The sequence below is a fragment of the Ursus maritimus genome, unplaced genomic scaffold, assembly GCF_017311325.1.
Source record: "Ursus maritimus isolate PB19 unplaced genomic scaffold, ASM1731132v1 scaffold_7, whole genome shotgun sequence".
Taxonomy (NCBI): domain Eukaryota; kingdom Metazoa; phylum Chordata; class Mammalia; order Carnivora; family Ursidae; genus Ursus; species Ursus maritimus.
Genome location: NW_024426885.1, coordinates 67,545,605 through 67,563,518, shown reverse-complemented (window position 1 = coordinate 67,563,518; position 17,914 = coordinate 67,545,605). Strand labels below are relative to the sequence as shown.

The following is a 17,914-nucleotide window of genomic DNA, read 5'->3' as shown; positions in this document are numbered from 1 at the left end:
TATTATACCATGATTTTGCATTTGCATAAAGTAATATTGGAAGATTGAAATACTAGTTTTCCTTCAAATCGTTTAAAATTCTGAACACTTGATAAAATGTAAATATTATTAGACTTATATACTCAGAAATATTTTGAAAAATGAATATTCTGAGCCCAGTTTGCTTTTAGAAATAGACATTGGCTTTTATTTGAAAATACAATTCATTATGACATTTCATAAATAGTCTTGACTTCTTGTTAACATCCAAAGCCAATGATAGAATAATAAAGCTATATCAATCAAGAAAAGTAATCAAATCCATCATTTACCTTTAGGAAATCTTAATGCTAGATTATAACTGAGATAACAACCACAATGATCCTTTACAGATACACCTATTTAGGTTTTCTGTGTTTAATTTATTCTTTCTTTTTAGAATTTTTTTCAACAGCATAGAAGGATATATCATTACTGTTGTTGTTAAATAATAGATTTATTTCTTTTCTTGATTCTGTCACTGGCAGAATGGAAAATCCCTGCTGTGGTCATGATGAGACCACGTGGGGGATCCAGAGGGAGGGCTGGGGAGGCCCTATAGGGCCACCATGGCGCTCTCTGCCAGCGGGGGCTGCACATAAAATCCTCAGAGCCAAAATAATGATTGCTGAATGCAGGAAGTTGTCAGTGTTCAGATATTTTAACTGTTGCAAACTTTTGAATGGCTGTTTGTTAAAAGTTTCACATTTTGTATTGCCGTAAACACGGTACAGCTGCCACAGCAGGCGACCCACCTGAAGCCACCCCTGGGGCACATCCGTCATACAGCTTTGCCTTCCCGACCACCGGATCTGGCTTTCTACCAATGACTACCCTAGTGTTTCCGCCCAGCTCGTCCGCTTGCTTCCCCTATGAGAAGAGGCCAGGCTGAGCTGGCTTTGATCTGATGTCTTTAATATGCACTGAGATATTCTTAGCTGCCTAGGACATGGCCAGGGTTTGTGGCTGGCTAATAACTGATATAGTAAGACTTATGTGTCAGGCACTGTGCTAGAGGCCACAGAGCCAAACATGACAAGACATTACCTCGATATTGTGTGCCCGTGGGTGACAAATGTGCAAATGCAAAATAATAAGAAGAGAATTACTTTAATGGAGTTATATCCATGAAGAGGTTTCAGCTCGACTGCACGCTCTTCCCAGATCCCTCCACATACCCCAACACTGAGAAAGGATCCCGAGTTGTGTTCCAGTGTTGCCCAGATCAGTGTGGCACCCTCTCCACAGGGCTACATGAGTCCACTGCTCCTCACATCTGTGTGCTTCCTTCAGCACCAGCTCTAGCTGGATACCTCCCAAGTACCTCTGGCGTCCATCCACTTCTCCTGGCTCTGTTCACACTACAGCCAAGCCATGTTATCTGCCAGATTACTGGCATCCATGGTTTTCCTGGCTTCTCACTTCATACCCTCCACACGTATGTACGCCTTCCATACATGTGCACTTTAAACACACACATACTTTGCTGTTGCTTGTAGGTTAAAGATTAAAATCCTTACGAAGGTCCCTGCCTACCTCTCCAGCCTTATCTTGGAGCAGATGCTATGCTCCCTGCTTGCCTTGGGGCCTCCTCTGCCTGGACCAGCTGCTCTGAGATTCCCTCACTCCCTGACACAGTTCAGCTCAAGTACTTCTTCCTCAGGAAAGCCTTCCTAACCGTGTCTATCTTTATGCATTTTCCAAAAACACCGTTTACTACTACAGTGCTTACTAAAGATGTAACTTTACATTTACATTTGTGATTCTTTGGCTACGCTCCAGGAAGGCCAGAGTCTTGCCTTCTGTCTTGTTTTTGCTTACTGTAGTATTTCTAGCACATGGAACCGGACATAGCTAATAGCTGGCCCTAAGTAAATATTTGTTGACTGAGTGACTAATGTCCATACAACATGTAGTAGGAACTGAGGCTTATTTATTTTCCAGGGGAGTCTGGAAGGAGTCAGAGGAGAGATAGTGTTGGAGCTGAGGCAGTGGGTGGGCGTTCCGGGCAGGTGGGCTAGCATCTACAATGCCCTGAGCTTGGGAGAGCTTGTGTCTAGAGAACTATGAAGTAATGCTGATTTCTAGAGTATGAATTATGGTTGGAAGATGGAAGGCGATGAGACTCAACAGTAAGGCAGGAAAATGATCGGTATTTTCTACAAAAGCACTTAGATGTTACCTCATTGTTTTTCCAATAGTGGTTGCAACGTTTTAGTAGGGACTGAAATTGATTGGCAAGTGAAGACTAGCACTTTTTAAAAAGTGAAATACACTAGAATAGAAAATAGGTTGCATTATAAATAGTAAGACTAGGTTTGACTTAGTGCAACTTTTATTTCTGATGCGTGTATGTGTGTGTGTGCATGTTGTGTATGTATGTATGTGTGTACTGGGTTACAACGTAAACTGTGGGTTAGAGTAAAAATGTGTTTGAATGGGGGCTGTTGGAGGTGTTGCAGAGCCTAGGAATAACTTCAGCCAGGATGACATGATCATACTTCGTTGCTAGGTGACTCGTAGTGTGGGTCTGGAGACTAGATGGGAGGAACAGGAACATGGTTAAGTTGGTTGCAGTAGCGTAAGTGAGCGAGGGAGGCGTCCAACAGGGCAGTGCCTGGTGCACCGGGTTGGGGTTGGGGGGAAGCAGCAGGTGTATTCAGAGGTGAGACTGCTGGGATTTCCTGAGTAGGCATGTTGGCGGGGAGATGAGGATGACCCCCTGAGTGGCTGGCCCTGGCACAGGGTGTACAGAGATGCCACTTCGGTAGAAGAACTATTTATTTAAGTACACTTTTTTCGAACTTACCCCTTGGTCATCATAATTTTTTTTTTTTCACTCTTAGGAGGAAAGATTCTTAGGTAGTCTGTTTTGAGATGTTACAAATCTGAGAGTAGGTGTTCCTCTCAGTAGAGAATATCCTCACAGGGGAAGAGCCGTGTGGGCTCACTGCTCCTGCCCCATCCTGGACGAGGGGCTGTTCTTTGTGTTCTGTCTCCTGGCAGGCACAGTTGCTATGGAAACACATGAAGTCAGTCTTCGCTTTATTTCTTCATCGGATCGCTGTTTTTCCTGCTCCTCCTCTCCCTCTGTACCTGTATCCCTCTCCCTCCAAACTACTTGCTCCGCCTTTTTTTTTTTTCAAGCCAGGGAGGATATTTAAATGTTTAAAATCTTATCTCTGCATGGCAGGATGATAGGGTGCCCTTTACTTTCTTTTTTGTGCTTTTCTTGATTTTCTAAATTTTCTGTAATTTGTAATATTCCAACTATTTATTTGATAAAATTTTTTATTTGTACTAAAAATTTCTCTTTTCTATAATGCATATTACCTAAAACATCTTTTTTTCTGATTACAAATGTATACACCTTTGTTTTAAGCCATGAAAAGGAATACAGCAGTGTAGTAAGTGGAATGGGAACACATCTAGCAATCCCACTCCCAACAGAAAATTACTGTTCGAATTTTGGAGCGTTTTTTTCTGTGTACATACTGACCCACACAATCATATGTATTTATAAAAGTAATTGCTGTTCCTCTGTGGTTCTGTTAACTTGTCCTTTTTTCCATTTAGTGAATAGCATGGGGCCTTTCATGCCAGTCACGTGTAAGTTATAAATCACAATTCCAAACAGAACTCTGTGGAGCCAGGGAAGTGACTTCAGTGAGCAAAGTGCATTGTCGTGACCTCGAGGTGATGGGTGGGCTTCCAGTAAACTCATGAATACACGCCCCTCATCTAAAGAGGTGGCCAATACTTAGCTCTAGTTTGTTTTTTTCATACAAGAATGCAAAAATATGGGCTTATCTTTGGTTTTTTTTTTTTTTTAAAGATTTTATTTATTTATTTGACAGAGATAGAGACAGCCAGCGAGAGAGGGAACACAAGCAGAGGGAGTGGGAGAGGAAGAAGCAGGTTCACAGCGGAAGAGCCTGATGTGGGGCTCTATCCCAGATCGCCGGGATCACGCCCTGAGCCGAAGGCAGACGCTTAACCGCTGTGCCACCCAGGCGCCCCGGGCTTATCTTTGTTGCACATTTTGATTTTTCAAGAGAAGTTAGAGATCTGTTATTGCTTACTTGAATTTTTCCAATTTTTATACACCATGAGCCAGTCTGCTGGCAGCCCAGCCAGCATTAGTTTGCCACTTGATACAGGTGTACTGTTTAGCCTTTTTTTCCCAATATATGGCATCTTCTCCTTTAGTCCTTCTCATTCACTCGTCGTTGAGGTTGATGTGTCTTTTTCTGCAATAGGGGCAGACTCCCTGTCTCAGATTTGAAACTGAACAGTAGATAAGTCTATAAAATGCCTCATCTGGTACTGTTCTCTTAGATTCTGCTTTTTGTTTTTTTAAGACTTTATTTATTTGGGGGGGGGCAAGCAAGAGCAGGGGGAGGGGCGCAGGGGGAGTGGCACAGGGAGCCTGATGCGGGGACTCAATTCCAGGATCCTGGGATGATGACCGACTGAGCCACCCAGGCGCCCGTTTTGTTAGATTCTTTAGCAGTGTCAAGAGTTTCACCCCAGAACGTATAGCCAGAGGCCGTTTATTCTTCTTTCTTAATGTAGGGGAAGGCTTCAGAGAAGCGGTGGAAATTGCAGAGGCTAAATGTAGAAGAGAGGCGTTTCCCTCAGGAGGTGGGATGGTTCATACCACCTGTTTGGGGAGGTGGTGGCGGGGCAGTGGACCCCGTCCCTGGGCCTGAGGGTGGTTTCATCTAGTCCACCTGGGGCGGCTTGCAGAAAGGGTCTGGTTCCTATTCTGACACATAGTGTAAAGGACTGCATTAACCCCAACAGACTGTGGAGTTGACTCATTTCTTGTTGCTCGATGGGGCTGGCACCGAGAGGTTCTTCCCTTTTCAGATTACTTCATGAGTGGGAGGGGGACAAACGAGGAAGAGGCACTACCAAGTGCTTCACTCCTAACCATTTACTTCCCCAAGCCTCCGTTTCCCCTGTGAGACACGATCTCAGATGCTGCTGATCATAGGGTTGTTGGGAGGATTGCATTTTAAACGAGACGACCATGTGACAGAAACTAGCACAGGGCTCCCTAATGTTGGTTCTCTTTAGTATTTTTTAATGCAAATTCTCCTTAATGTGTCTCATACAAATGACCTTCAAGAACACAGGCTCTTCTGGTTGGGGACTGCGTGTATCCACATATGTGTGGTGGCAGCAAAAAGTAGAGCTTGTCACTTGGGGCATTAATATGCTTTAAGCAGAAACTGATTTTTTTGTTTTGTTTTGTTTATAGTTTTTGACGTGTTTCTGTTTTGGTCTGACTAGGAGGAGCCTGATCTGGTTAGTGCAATTTATGGCCGAGGGATAGCCTATGGAAAGAAGGGACTACATGTGAGTATGGAATAGCTCCGCTTGCCCTAGTGCCTACATGACCTGACCCGGACCAGGGCTCCGACAGAACCACTCCCTGTTCATTGAGCTCTGATGGACATGCGGTGGTGTCACACCGGTTCCCAGATGAGAAAATGGCAGGAGAGAATGTACTCAAGATCACATGCCTAGGAAGGGTAGGGTGGGACTGGGAATCTCTGGCCAGGGCTTCTGGAAGTCAGTCTCACCACACCTTCTACTCCAAGAGGACAGCCTTTGCCAGCCTAAACTTTATTTGGTGATGAGCTAGACATAGACCAAGGAAAGCATGAAACCTTGACTGAATTCCTAAGAAATATTCATTGGTAAAAGTGGAGTCTAGGTATCCACAGGGCAGTAAGACTTAGACTTTTAGTTTTTTTCACAACTTTTAAAGGTTGAATAAAATAACAAAAGGGGGTTTTTTTGTAAAATTTATTTTTATTTGTTATCGTATATTATACTTTCTCCAGATAAGTATATTGTTGTAGTCCCCTTATTTCTCTGGGGAATGTAGAGAGAAGGTTATAATAGATCTATTTTATTTTTTAAAATATTTTATTTATTTACTTGAGAGAGAGAGAGCACAAATGGGTGGAGGGGCAGAGGGAGAAGCAGACTCCCCATTGAGCAGGGAACCCGATGCTGGGCTTGATCCCGGGACCCTGGGTTCATGACTTGAGCTGAAGGCAGACACTCAACTGACTGAGCCACCCAGGTCCCCCAGTAAAATAAATATATTTTAACTCAATAAAGGCACCATGGTATAAAAATGAAGATTTTCCTGAGATTATATAGTAAATAATGAAATAGCTTAAGATTCGGATTTCCATATTGTCAGTCTAGAACATTATACATGAACTTTTCTGTTGTCTTATTGTATATTAGAAATATTCAAATAAAATGATGATTGAGGGAGAAAAATCACTTTTGTGTCTTTGCCATTTTAAAAAATTGTACTATTCGGGTGCTGTCCTATTGGAGAAATTTTATATATTATTTGTATACTTCTAAGACAGAGGACTGAGAATGAGCTCAGATTTGGGGATGACAGAGGTGTTAGGAAGGAAACAGTGTTACGCGAGAGCATCAGTAAATGACTGAAGTTGCCTTAGTAAAGTTCAGAGATAAGCTTCTTCCTAATTCTCATCTCTAATTTTATATCTCAACATGAAATTTGCTTATATCTTTAATGTGTTTTTAATGTAAAAGTAACATGCTCATATTTTTAATATAAGAATAACCTGCAAATTTGAAAGAGAACTTACTTAGACTTGCTAAGGTGTAGGTGTGTGGGCGTAGGGGTTTCGACTAACACTGACTCGGCCCCTTGCTGTCCCCACATTGCCACTGGTCAGCATCATTCTGCATGCTGGTGTCCATCCACATCCTCATCCCTCGAAATTCATTGATTTAATATTTAAATAGGTTAAATTTAGAAAATGTCCTACCATGGAACTGGTCACATGTAGCCAGGTCTAATGGGCTGTTGATGGGCAGGTAGACTTGAGTGAGTTAAATAATTATAATATAACTTATTTAAACCAGAAGATCTTTTGTACAGACACGAAGTTCATATTTACTTCTCAATACATAGTTATATCATTACTAAATTATTAGTTTTTTCAGAAGAACTATTCAACCTGGTTTTGTGTAACAGTGTATCTTATACTGAGCTAATGCCTTTTCAAGGACATTAAGAATGCTGAGCTTGCTCTGTTCGAACTGAGCCGAGTAATTACCTTGGAACCAGATCGTCCAGAGGTATTTGAACAGCGAGCAGAAGTGAGTGTGGTTTTCTTTTTCCCTCTGTCATTATTGGACTGGTTGAATCTGAGATTTTTTTTTCCCCTATTATCTTATTACTTGTAAATTTTAAAGCTCCCTGATACCTATTGCGTTTTCCTCTGTAGGTACCGAATGCCTTTAAACATGGTTGAAATTACTAGAAAACTATGGGCTGAGTGATACTCCCGATTTAACATTTAATAGTAATATTTAGTATAAAAATATGTGGTTATGACATGTACTACTGTCAGTGTTCATTGAAAAATATATCACATATCATGTTTATTATAAATATATATGACATACTTGAGCAAAACTCTATGACATGATCAAAATGAAATTTATAACCATTAGAAGTGTGCACATAGTGTGTGCGTGCGCATGTGCGTGTGTGTGCGTGCGTGTGCGCATGTGCGTGTGTGTGTACGCTTATATGGAATTCTTGTGAGACGTACTTATCTACATAGAGAGGTAGATCAGGTGAGGGTGACCGCAACCAGTTCTTGAAGGAACTTAGTACTTGAGGTGGAAACAGAGGTAATGTGGTGAAAATACCAGGTAGTACTTGTGACAGGAGACACTTGGAGGAGGTGCTTCTTTAGGCACAGAAAGGCGTGTCTGGGGGCTCTGGGGGAGGCTGGCAGGGGCAGGTGTGGGAGTGTCTGCGGAGGCCTCGCAGAACAGGTGCCGCTAGAGCCAGTCAGAGGCCGCGGCTTTGGGGACAAGGTGGAGAATGGTGTGCGGAGACGCATTACTTTTAATGTTTTTAAATGAAACATGTTCATTTTACCGTTTGTGTAATATAATAGTAAACTACCCAGATTTCATTTTACTGTTCATTCAACTGTATTAAATGCTTTCGAATTTGTTAATATAGTCAATCTGGAGAAAACTTAACTTTTAATCATCTGACATAATGGGATTTCATAGTTCAACTATAGGTAGATGACTTTTTCCCCCCTTTTTGGGGGAAGAAAACTTAGAAGTAAAGAAAACATTAAATGTGTTAGTAATTTAAAACTGGGTGTGTCGTGTTTGTATTCTCAAAATGATAGTCTCTATAGTTCATCTTCTTAAAGTGAATTTTATGTTTTATTGGGAATTTGGGTTTCTGAATAAAAATCTTTCTCAATTAATAATATAATTCATTATCGCTTGTCTATTTTGGATTACAACCATAAGGGTTAAGTGATTGTTACTGCACCAGAACCTTGTTGGTGTTTATGGTGAGCATTTGGTGGCCAGTTTGGTGATATCTGCTCAGGCGAGGGGGTGCTGATGCTTTTTCCCTCCATTACTCTGATGTTATGTTAAAATGTTATGTTAAAGCAAAAACTTAAGTGTACATAGAAAGAAGACTTATTTAGCAGCTTTAGAAGATTTGTGTATCTAGTAAAAAGCTAATTGTGTACCCAAAAATGATATCGGTAATCCAAAAAGTAATTTTCAATGATCTTAAATATATATAGTAATATTCCCCTTTTCTGGCATTATTGGGCAGTAGTATCAATACAAAGTGATTTTTCCAGCTTATTATGGCATATCATTTATATATGTTAGAAATTATTTAATGAGATATTTTTCTCTTTCATACTTGCTGAAATAGTCTATATTTAATGAACATAATTTAACCTTTTTTAGTTACTCAGGTCATTATTATGCATGTTGATTATTGTGCTGGGGTATGATAATTCAGTTATGTACCTAGGGGTTAATAAACCAGGTAGGGATGTTCTTCCTTCCAAAATATAACCCCAGACCGCTACGCTTTTTGAATTCTCAAGTATATATTCCTTAATTCATTTCTTTCCTTTTTCTGAACCGTCATTCTTGCCACTGGTGATGTGCCCACCCGAATCCTCTCTCTTCTGCTGTTGTTAAGTTCCTGCAGAGTAGGAAACCACATAGTAGGACCTAATGGAAATGACCTATGTCATGAGAACAAAATTAACCCTAATTTCAGGACATTGGCTCAGGGTGAAATGCTTGAGCTTGATTGCATGCGTACTGATACCCATTTTGGATTTTCTTATGTCTTTTTGGTGTACTTTTGCATTCTGAACTCTCTTCTGTGTTGTTATTGTCACCTGCATAAGCTCATTGCTGGATCACGAGGGCTTCCCAGACAAGCTTGCAGGCATATGTTCTTCTGCTCTGTAGATTGCGACCGATGAGCTGAGAGTTAACGCGAAGGGGCTCATGAGACACCTGGAATCTTAGACATTGTCAGCCAGCACTTACTACCACAGAGGACATAGCTAAAGGCCATGGAGGACTCTAATCTGTGTCCAACAATTTCTCTGTTTTTAATGGTTCAAAGTTATCTTTCAGATTAACTTTGAAATGCTAAATTTTGTTTTGAAAGAGGTTGAGGGAAAAAATGGTCCCATTTCAAGAAAAGCAACATCTGTCGTAACCCAGAATGTGAAACCGTGACAAAGTGATTGATGTGCTTATAGTGCATCAGCCTCCCCCTTGGCTAGACAAAGACCCACGGTGCCTCAGCCTGTTGACTTTGAACCTTGCTATGTAGTATGTGGGGTCAGGGATCCTGTCCGCTAAGAAAGCAATCTTGTGAATGGAGTGTGGTGAAGTGGAATTGAAAAGTCAAAAACGTTGGCAGTTTTGGGGTTGATCACTGGAAGATTTCTCCCTTAATCACATTTTTGGGTTTATAGATTCTGTCCCCTCTGGGACGAATTAATGAAGCAGTGAATGATCTCACCAAAGCTATCCAGCTTCAGCCCTCAGCACGGCTGTACAGACACCGGGGGACCCTGTACTTCATATCGGAGGTGGGTTGGTTTTGCCTGGACACATTCCCGTTTGTGATGATAAAGAGTTCACTTTTCCGTTTACTTCGGAAAGTCACTATTTGACAGATTTGGGTTTGGGGCTGTATGATATTGTGTTTGTGATACAAGACAGTTAAAAAAGCACTTTCTTTAGCTGAAATTGAACCCGGTAGAAAAATGTTAAGTATCAAGAGCACATTTTCTTGCTTGAGCTGTCAGCAGTAACGAGTTCTAGACTCAGGGGACAAACAGAAAGAGAGGGAGAGAAGAGGAATTTGGTTCATTGACTATACTTCAGCTTTTTCTGCAAATGTCAGCATAGGGAAACGGATGTGTGTGTTATCAGCGTGATTATTAAACTGAAAGGCACAGTTTGAATTTCCTTGGGTATCACACTCAAGAGCCATAACCAGAACCAGCGTGGCTTCCCAGACTGTAGCTTCTCTATGTAAGTGACCCAGATCTGGCAAGGTTGTCTTTTATCATCGTAATGATATTTATGGTTGCCACAGTTATTTTTGTGGGTTTACATAATTTTAGTAACAATTTTCTGTTGCCAAAGAAAATAGGTTTGAAACAATCTCAGCATAACACATTTTAAGGTTGACCTATGGCATAATTATTTTACAGGTATTCAGTGTAATAAGACGCTAGTACCAGAAAATAATTTGTAAAATTTCTCTAACAGATTATAACCTTAATACTATTTTTTACAAGTAATCTTTCTGTGGTCGAGACAGTCTATTTAAATTAAACCTTTGGGGGTTTTCCCCATCAATTTCCTAAGCAAATCAACTATTTCAACAAACAGGATGAGAATTCAGCTGATATTTATGAATATGAAATGTTCCCTTTAAAGCCAAAAAAGGCATGGAATGAATTGGGTTTTTTTTTTTATCTCTACCAGTCAGAAGTAAGAAATGTCCGAATGTCTAATGAATACTACTTTATTTTCCCCCCCGCTCTCCTTTTTGTAGGACTATGCAACAGCCCACGAAGACTTTCAGCAGTCCTTAGAACTGAACAAAAACCAGCCTATAGCTATGCTATACAAAGGTCTAACTTTCTTTCACAGAGGACTTTTGAAGGTGAAAGTGTTGTGTACTGTGTATACAGTATCATGATTCTGCTTTTCTATCCCGAGGGGGAGGACCTTCGTGGGGTTTTGTTTGGCGTGTTTTAAAATGACATCTCACGTGTCCATCTAATCGGTTTATTTTAGGAAGGCTTGGAGTCAACATACTCATTGAGCTCCTACTATGTGGGAGGTACTTGGAGGAAGGTGCTGGCGGAGAAAGGATAAAGGGTTAGTGAGAGGGAGAAAGAATTCTTCACACTTGACACTGAGAAAGGATACAGTTTATAAAGTTTTCTTCCACATATAATTTATCATATGGTAAACACACTAAAAAAAGGTAATATGAACAAAGTGCTTTGGCAACAGAGATGAGAAAGATTCACTTAAACTGCAGGGTTAGAGAAGGTTCCAGAGAACAAGTGGACCTTGTCCTGGGCCTTGCAGGTAGAGTGGATTGGGGGCAGTAAGCTACTTCAGGCAGAGAGGAAAAGCATGAGTGCTGGCATAGAACATGGAGATATAACCAGTTTGAGGGGTAGCAAATAGTTGGGTTTGAGCGTAAAGGAGATGAGCTGGCAGGTGTGCCGAGGGCAGGCCCCGAAATGTCTAGGGTGCTATGCTGAGCATCTTGACTTTAATTTGTAGGCCTAGAGGAGCTGCAAAATCTAGATTTGGGGGAAAGTATGTCACTGGGACCAAATCTGCCATTTAGGAAGTGGATTTTGACATACCAGTGGCTGGGGAGGGCAGAGGGACATGGGGAGACATTGGCAGCATCCCCAGCTTAGAGCTGGAGACCTGATCGGGCCCCTGGGGGCTGCAGGAGCGGTTCTGGAGACAGCTTTCCGACAGGCAGGATGCTGCTGCCGCTTGGAGACTGCTGTTAGCAGGGAAGGAGTTGAAGGAAACAGGAAAGGTGTCATCTAAGCCGACTGACATGTGGGGTGGCAGTGTCACCTCCAGCCTTTCTCTGCCTCCTGCCCTTGGTCCGGCCCTGAGTGTGCTGAGGACCTGTTGTGCAGCAGCCGTACCTTGGGGCAGACACCCAGCTGGGAGCTCAGAGTGGAGCTCTGGTCCTCACGGTGGCGTCCTCGGTGCCCACGGCCAGCACAAGGTTGGAGCTCTAGAGCGGGACCCATCCCCATCTGATTGAAAACGGGCTGGCCTGAGAGTCAGCCTCTGGAGGTGAAAAACACTTCATGCTGAGTAGGAGGTCAAGAGAGTCTTCCAGATAGGTTGTTCTTCACCTGAGCTTTGAAAGCTGTGAAGAATTTCCATAGTGCATGGCAGGGAAGGATGAAAGGAAAGAGCATGCATTTTATTGTGGAAAGTAGTTCCGAGCATCGTGCACATACTCTTGGAGGATAGGGACAGTTCACCTTCAAAAAGGCCTATGTTGTAAATCCTCAGCGTTATGGGCAGTGCCTATCATGTAGGAGGCGCTCAATAAGTGCTAGGGGAGTAAATGAATTTCAAGGACAAGGCATTGGAGTTGGAGTTGGAAGGCCTTGGCTTGAGCTTCCCCTCTGAATCCTGCGAACTCTACCATCGGCCAAGTGACTTAAGCTCTTCAGCCACTCCTTCTCCATCTGTCGCGTGGAGACGATTCTGCTCCCCAGCCTCTCAAAGGGGTTGTGAGGATTCAATAAAATAATGTGTGTGAAGGAGCTGTGAGCACAGATCAGGTCTCACTTACTACAGATTTTGTTACATTTCATTTAATCTCAGTTTCGTGGACTCTAAAAAGATAACTGCCATCCACTAAAACCCAAACCAGAGGGAACTGAACATTTCCTTCCTACTGTCCTTCCTGCAAGTTTGTGAAGGGTGGTTCGCACGGAGACTCTTCCTGTCTTCCCTGGGGTTCAGACCAGCAGCTGTAGGCATGGAGGGCAGGTATTTAAAATGCGCTTTGAGCAGCTGCCAGATGGGCTTTTCCAGCTTATTTTGTATCTGCCCCCTGTTCCTCTTACCTTCTCTCAGTTGCCTTAAATTAAAAAATTCAAAATCACAATGCTATATTCGAAGTCTACGCCTTAAATATCTCATGGAGGAGAACGATTCGAAATGCAAAAAACAAAACAAAACAAAAACCCAACAATCAGTACTGAGAGGTTAAAAAATGTTTTTAAAGTAAGCAAATGCGAACAGAGGATTTCGCCGTGGCCTCTAAAGCCGGGTTTAGGAACGTGGACAGGGAGGGCTCTTTGTGTTACTTTGAAATGAGAATTTTTCAGAAAAAAGCTGTAACAGAGACACTAACTACACATTGGACAAGGGCTGAGAGTCAGTTTGGTTTATTACAAATCCATGTGATGAGAACCTAGACAAAGTACTTTCGTTCCACAAGCAGTAGAAGCCCCTCAGTGAACCAGTCTTGCCAAAGTATTTGGTGCTTTCTCCTCCTCACTGTGCTCACAAACACAGCATCAATGTGTGTAATAGATGGGAACTTTTTCTTTGCATTTTTATAGATCCGCTGTCCGAGGAGGTCAGAGTGTGTACGTATTGTCTCATTCATCCCAACGGCATCCCCATGAAGTTTAAAAGGAGCCGAGGGTGTCCCAGTTACACAGATTGGAAAACTGAGTCAGTGGTGACATGCCTTCATTAAATTAATGAACTTAGTTTAGATATCTTTATTTCTCTTGTTAACTGTAGAGACAACATATTAAATGGACCAATGAACTGGAGCTATCTTTATATCCTAAAGCTGGTCTCTTCAGGTCAAAAGCAATTTAGAAATTAATTAAGTGGGTGGTGTGCTTATTTACTTTATGATGTAATACATTAGAAATTATTTAGGCAATATTACGTGACAAATGTCGCAGCCGTCCAATCTGGTAGATATAGCAGACATTTTGGATTTCCCTAGCAAAAACTTTTATCTGTGATGTAAGGATATTTCAAAAATTGTATATCCGAGCACATATTTTTTGATCAGCCTTCACTTTGAGAGTTCCCTGAGACCGTTCTCTTTGTTGTAATAAATGAGGGAAGCGCAGGGATGGCCACCCACCACTAGCCAGGATGATGGTGGCGTCAAGGTGGCGATGCTCCCACTCACAGTGCGGACAAACTCACAGCCAGTTTGTGTGCTTAGAGATTGATTCGTTCAAACATAGTGTCTTTGTTCCCAGTGGCTTCAGATCTTGATTCTGCTATGTCCCCTCTTTGGCAGAATGAGGTAGAGAGCTGTGCAGTGATTAGACAGGAACCCCGAAACCAAAGACTCTTAAAAGCTGAAGAGAAATCAGACTTTGAAGAACTGTGGCGTCCCAGCATGCTGTAAGTGCAGTGGGCAGCAGATGTCTCCCGGGCATCTCCCCTAGACGTCCACAAACACCCCAGACTCACCACGCCCCGGCTGGACTCCTGACCTCCTTCCACCCCCGCCCTGCCCCACAGCTGTCCCCCCTACTTCCTGACGTTGGTTCACGCTCTCACCTTCTACCCAGGTTCTTCAGCTTTGAAGCTTTCTCCCCTCCCTTCTCCCTCATCCCCCGTATCCATGGCCAGCAGATTCTTCATTGGCCTTTAAGAATACCTCCTAAGTTTGACCCTCCTTTTCCGTCCTCAGAGACACTGTCTCAGTTTGAGTTTCCATTATCTCTTGCCTGGACCTCTGTAGCCACCTCCTCGTTGGGCTCTGCTCTCTCCCCTGTCCAGCCCGTCTGCTCTGTTGTGGCTCGTGGCAGTCATCTCTAAAGAGTTTTGTGAGGTCCTGCACCTACTCACAGCCCCCAGTCCTCACTGCTGGCAGGGTGACACCCCGACTGTGGAGCGTGGCAGAGGCCCTCCCCACCACAGCCCCAGCTCCGCACACCAGCTTGGTCCACATCTTTTCCTTCACCCCCACTCTCATCCATGCACCTGCACTCCTGATGTCCCGCCTTCCCCACCGCTGCTGAGCACCCTGCCGCTGCGCACCAGCGTTCCCCCTGTCCACGATGCCCTCTTCCCTTGCCAAACTCCTTGTTCTCCCAGAACCAGCTCAGTTGCCACTTCCTCCGTGAAGCCTCTCCTGCTGTCCCAGGCTCAGTTAGTTCTTCCTTTCTCTTTATTCCCCAAGACTTTTACTTGTATCTCTGTCGTAGCTCTTAGTTTGTATTCTAATAACCTGGTTAAGTAATTGGCTTTCTAACTAGACTGAGTTCTTCCAGGACAGAGAGAATGACTTGTTCATCTTTGTGTCCCCTGCCCCTCACACTGCCCCTGGCACATAGTAGGCGCTCAATATATGTTTGTTGAATTAAAAATACAGTTGTAATACTCCCAAAAGATCAAGACTATGCCAGGGCCAGAAGTCTTCATCATTTCTGAAGTGTTACAATTTATCCCTTCTCATCCTGCTCCCAAACCGAACACATTCAGTGGGACTCCTTAAAGAGTAGGTGGTTGTCCCCATTGTTGCTTTAGAAGAGTTTGAAAGCCAGCCCCTCTGACCCTGCTGCCCCCTACAGAGAAAGTCAAGAAGCAGGGAATGGATGATTTTTTGAAAGAATTAGGATTATGTGCCTACAAATCATTAAATATTTATTGAGTGCCTACCATGTGCAAGGCATTTGACATCTTTAGTCGTTTTTGCTATGAGTTACCTAATTAGGTGTGAAATACACAGACATTTTAGTCTTTCTCATTAAAGCTATTAGAGATCATGATATTTGTAGCCACTAACTTAAGTAAGACATGGCTTTTCCTTGGGAAATATGTGAAATGTCTTCATCATTTTTTATTACAGTAAATAGTCAAGTCATAATGGAAAGTACATTGAATACAGTTTAAGACTAGGGTGTTCATTGTGAAGCAGAATAGTGCATTTTTTTGAACAGTTTCCAGAGGATTCCACAGCAGCCAGGTGCGCTGTGAGTTCCCTAAGTGCTCCTCCCTAGAGCACAGCACCTGTGCCCACTTCTCCACTGGCTGCAGACCCATATTTTGTGGACAGAAGCTATGCCCCAAATGCCCCAACCTCAGAGTTTCTGTTTTATTTTGTTTCACTGTTTCTTTTTCCTATAGATCATGGGAATCCTTATGATAGTCAGTCTGGGAGCCCTGTTGCTTTTTTTATGACAATGTCACATTGGGCTTGCTTTTTTGTCTTCTTTTGTTGGTTCAGTTTAAGGGCTGCTAGTTATGATCATTTAAGATTATACTTCACACAGCTAGTAAGCTGACTTTTATTCCACAAGGCCTTTATTAATTAAAGAAATGATGTTGACATGAAGGTGATATTGTTAGTAATCAAAGCCCTAATGAAATAGGTAGTGAGCAGCTGTTTTCCGGTTCTGAAAGGGAGAAACTTACGACTCTGTTATTGTTCATAACAGTGCCTTGTTTACTGTTACACTTAAATCCTCCTGACTCATAGTTTGTCATACTCTCTACCTCTCTTTTTTTGAAGGCCTCGTATTAAAAAAAAAATCACTCTGAGACCATGTGTAATGTATTTTTTAAGCCCTTTAAGTGATTTAAGTGAAACTCGACTTTAACAGTTATGCAAATGACGTAATTTTTTATATACTTCTTTCAGGAAGCTATTGAATCCTTCAAAGAAGCCTTAAAGCAGAAAGTTGATTTTATTGATGCATATAAAAGTCTGGGACAGGCCTATAGGTAAGAAAAGCAATAGTAGTCCGGGTAGGAGGGAGGTGTACGGTGGGGAGACAAGAGAGCCTCACATAGTAGTGATATTTTAAAAGAAATTGCATTTCTTAACCAAAAAAGATTGTCATTCTAAGTCACATAAGCATTTATAAGCTTGTTGAGAGCTTCTCTGGAATATAGAAAGGACCATGTGTCAGAGAACATCATGATATCCATTATTACCTCTTTAAACAGCTTTGCTTCATATGTATTGGTCTAGAAGATGTTAGTTTTTCAAGGGTTATTGTTTCGAATAATGGCATTTTATGCTGTTGAGTCCTGTATGCTGCTGCTTTTCTAGACAGTGAGTAAGGTTAATTCCCACATCACTATGATCTTTGAAGATTCCTAGATTAAAGGGATGGAAAATTATGCTGCATTCCTATCATCAGTATGATTGATTACGATCTAGTTACGATGCATCTCTCTCAGGAGTGAGACGTTGTGCCTGGAGCCTGGCGTCCTAACTCCATGCATTACCCTGACCAGTAGTAGAGCTACTCGGACTTTATGGTTTTCAAAAATTTTTACACACTGACCTGAAAAGGAGATTGCAATGGCGTGAAAGAAAGGGCTCAGGATTCAGGAGTCAAGAGATTTGGTTCTAGTTCTAGACTGCCAGTTTTATACTTGCGTGTCCTTAACTTCCCTGAGCATCGGGGTTCTCACTTGCAAGGTTCTGTAAAAGTTAGCAAAGACACAGTGACAGAGATCCCCTTCAAAACTCTGTTGGCCCCTCCCTCGGGAAGGATTGAATTCAATTATTTATCTGATGGCGGTAGTTGGAGAAGCTCTCTTACACCGACTTGAAGAAAGTGTCTTTGGATTCGTTTTGGGTTTAACTGATGACATTTATCCTTGCTGTCGCACAGAATTGTTGGGGACGTGCATTGAAAACAGATTTGAAAGCCCCCAGAGTAATTAGTAAAGTGCTGTAGAAACGTAAGCAAGTGTTATATTATTTAAAGATATTCATTATTTACAGAAAATTTGACACATGGGACATTTTGAAGGTGGTTTTATTATTTGTAAAAATGTAATATATAAAAGAAGGCTGGTAATAATCATTTCCATCCTGAAATGGAATTCTAAAACATACTTTTAAAAAATTTTTTAAATTATGAAATGATTTACCAGCTTTTTAGTGACGTAACTTCTGTGACAGAAAAAATACAATTTTAATCCTTTGAATTTGATTCAGAATGAT

General features: G+C 42.1%; 1 protein-coding gene across 7 annotated transcripts in view; it reads left to right on the top strand.

The window, feature by feature from the left end:
- Window positions 1-17,914, top strand: part of TTC13 (tetratricopeptide repeat domain 13) — a 77,310-nt gene that overhangs the window by 27,528 nt on the left and 31,868 nt on the right. For 3 of the 7 annotated variants that reach the window (XM_040624142.1, XM_040624141.1, XM_040624140.1), the window contains 5 exons: window positions 5,317-5,382; window positions 7,093-7,185; window positions 9,867-9,983; window positions 10,961-11,071; window positions 16,595-16,677. In XM_040624142.1, the coding sequence (XP_040480076.1) occupies window positions 5,317-5,382; window positions 7,093-7,185; window positions 9,867-9,983; window positions 10,961-11,071; window positions 16,595-16,677 (470 nt within the window). The remainder of the gene's footprint in view (window positions 1-5,316; window positions 5,383-7,092; window positions 7,186-9,866; window positions 9,984-10,960; window positions 11,072-16,594; window positions 16,678-17,914) is intronic. The other 4 variants (XM_040624144.1, XM_040624143.1, XM_040624146.1 and 1 more) reach the window with 2 other exon arrangements.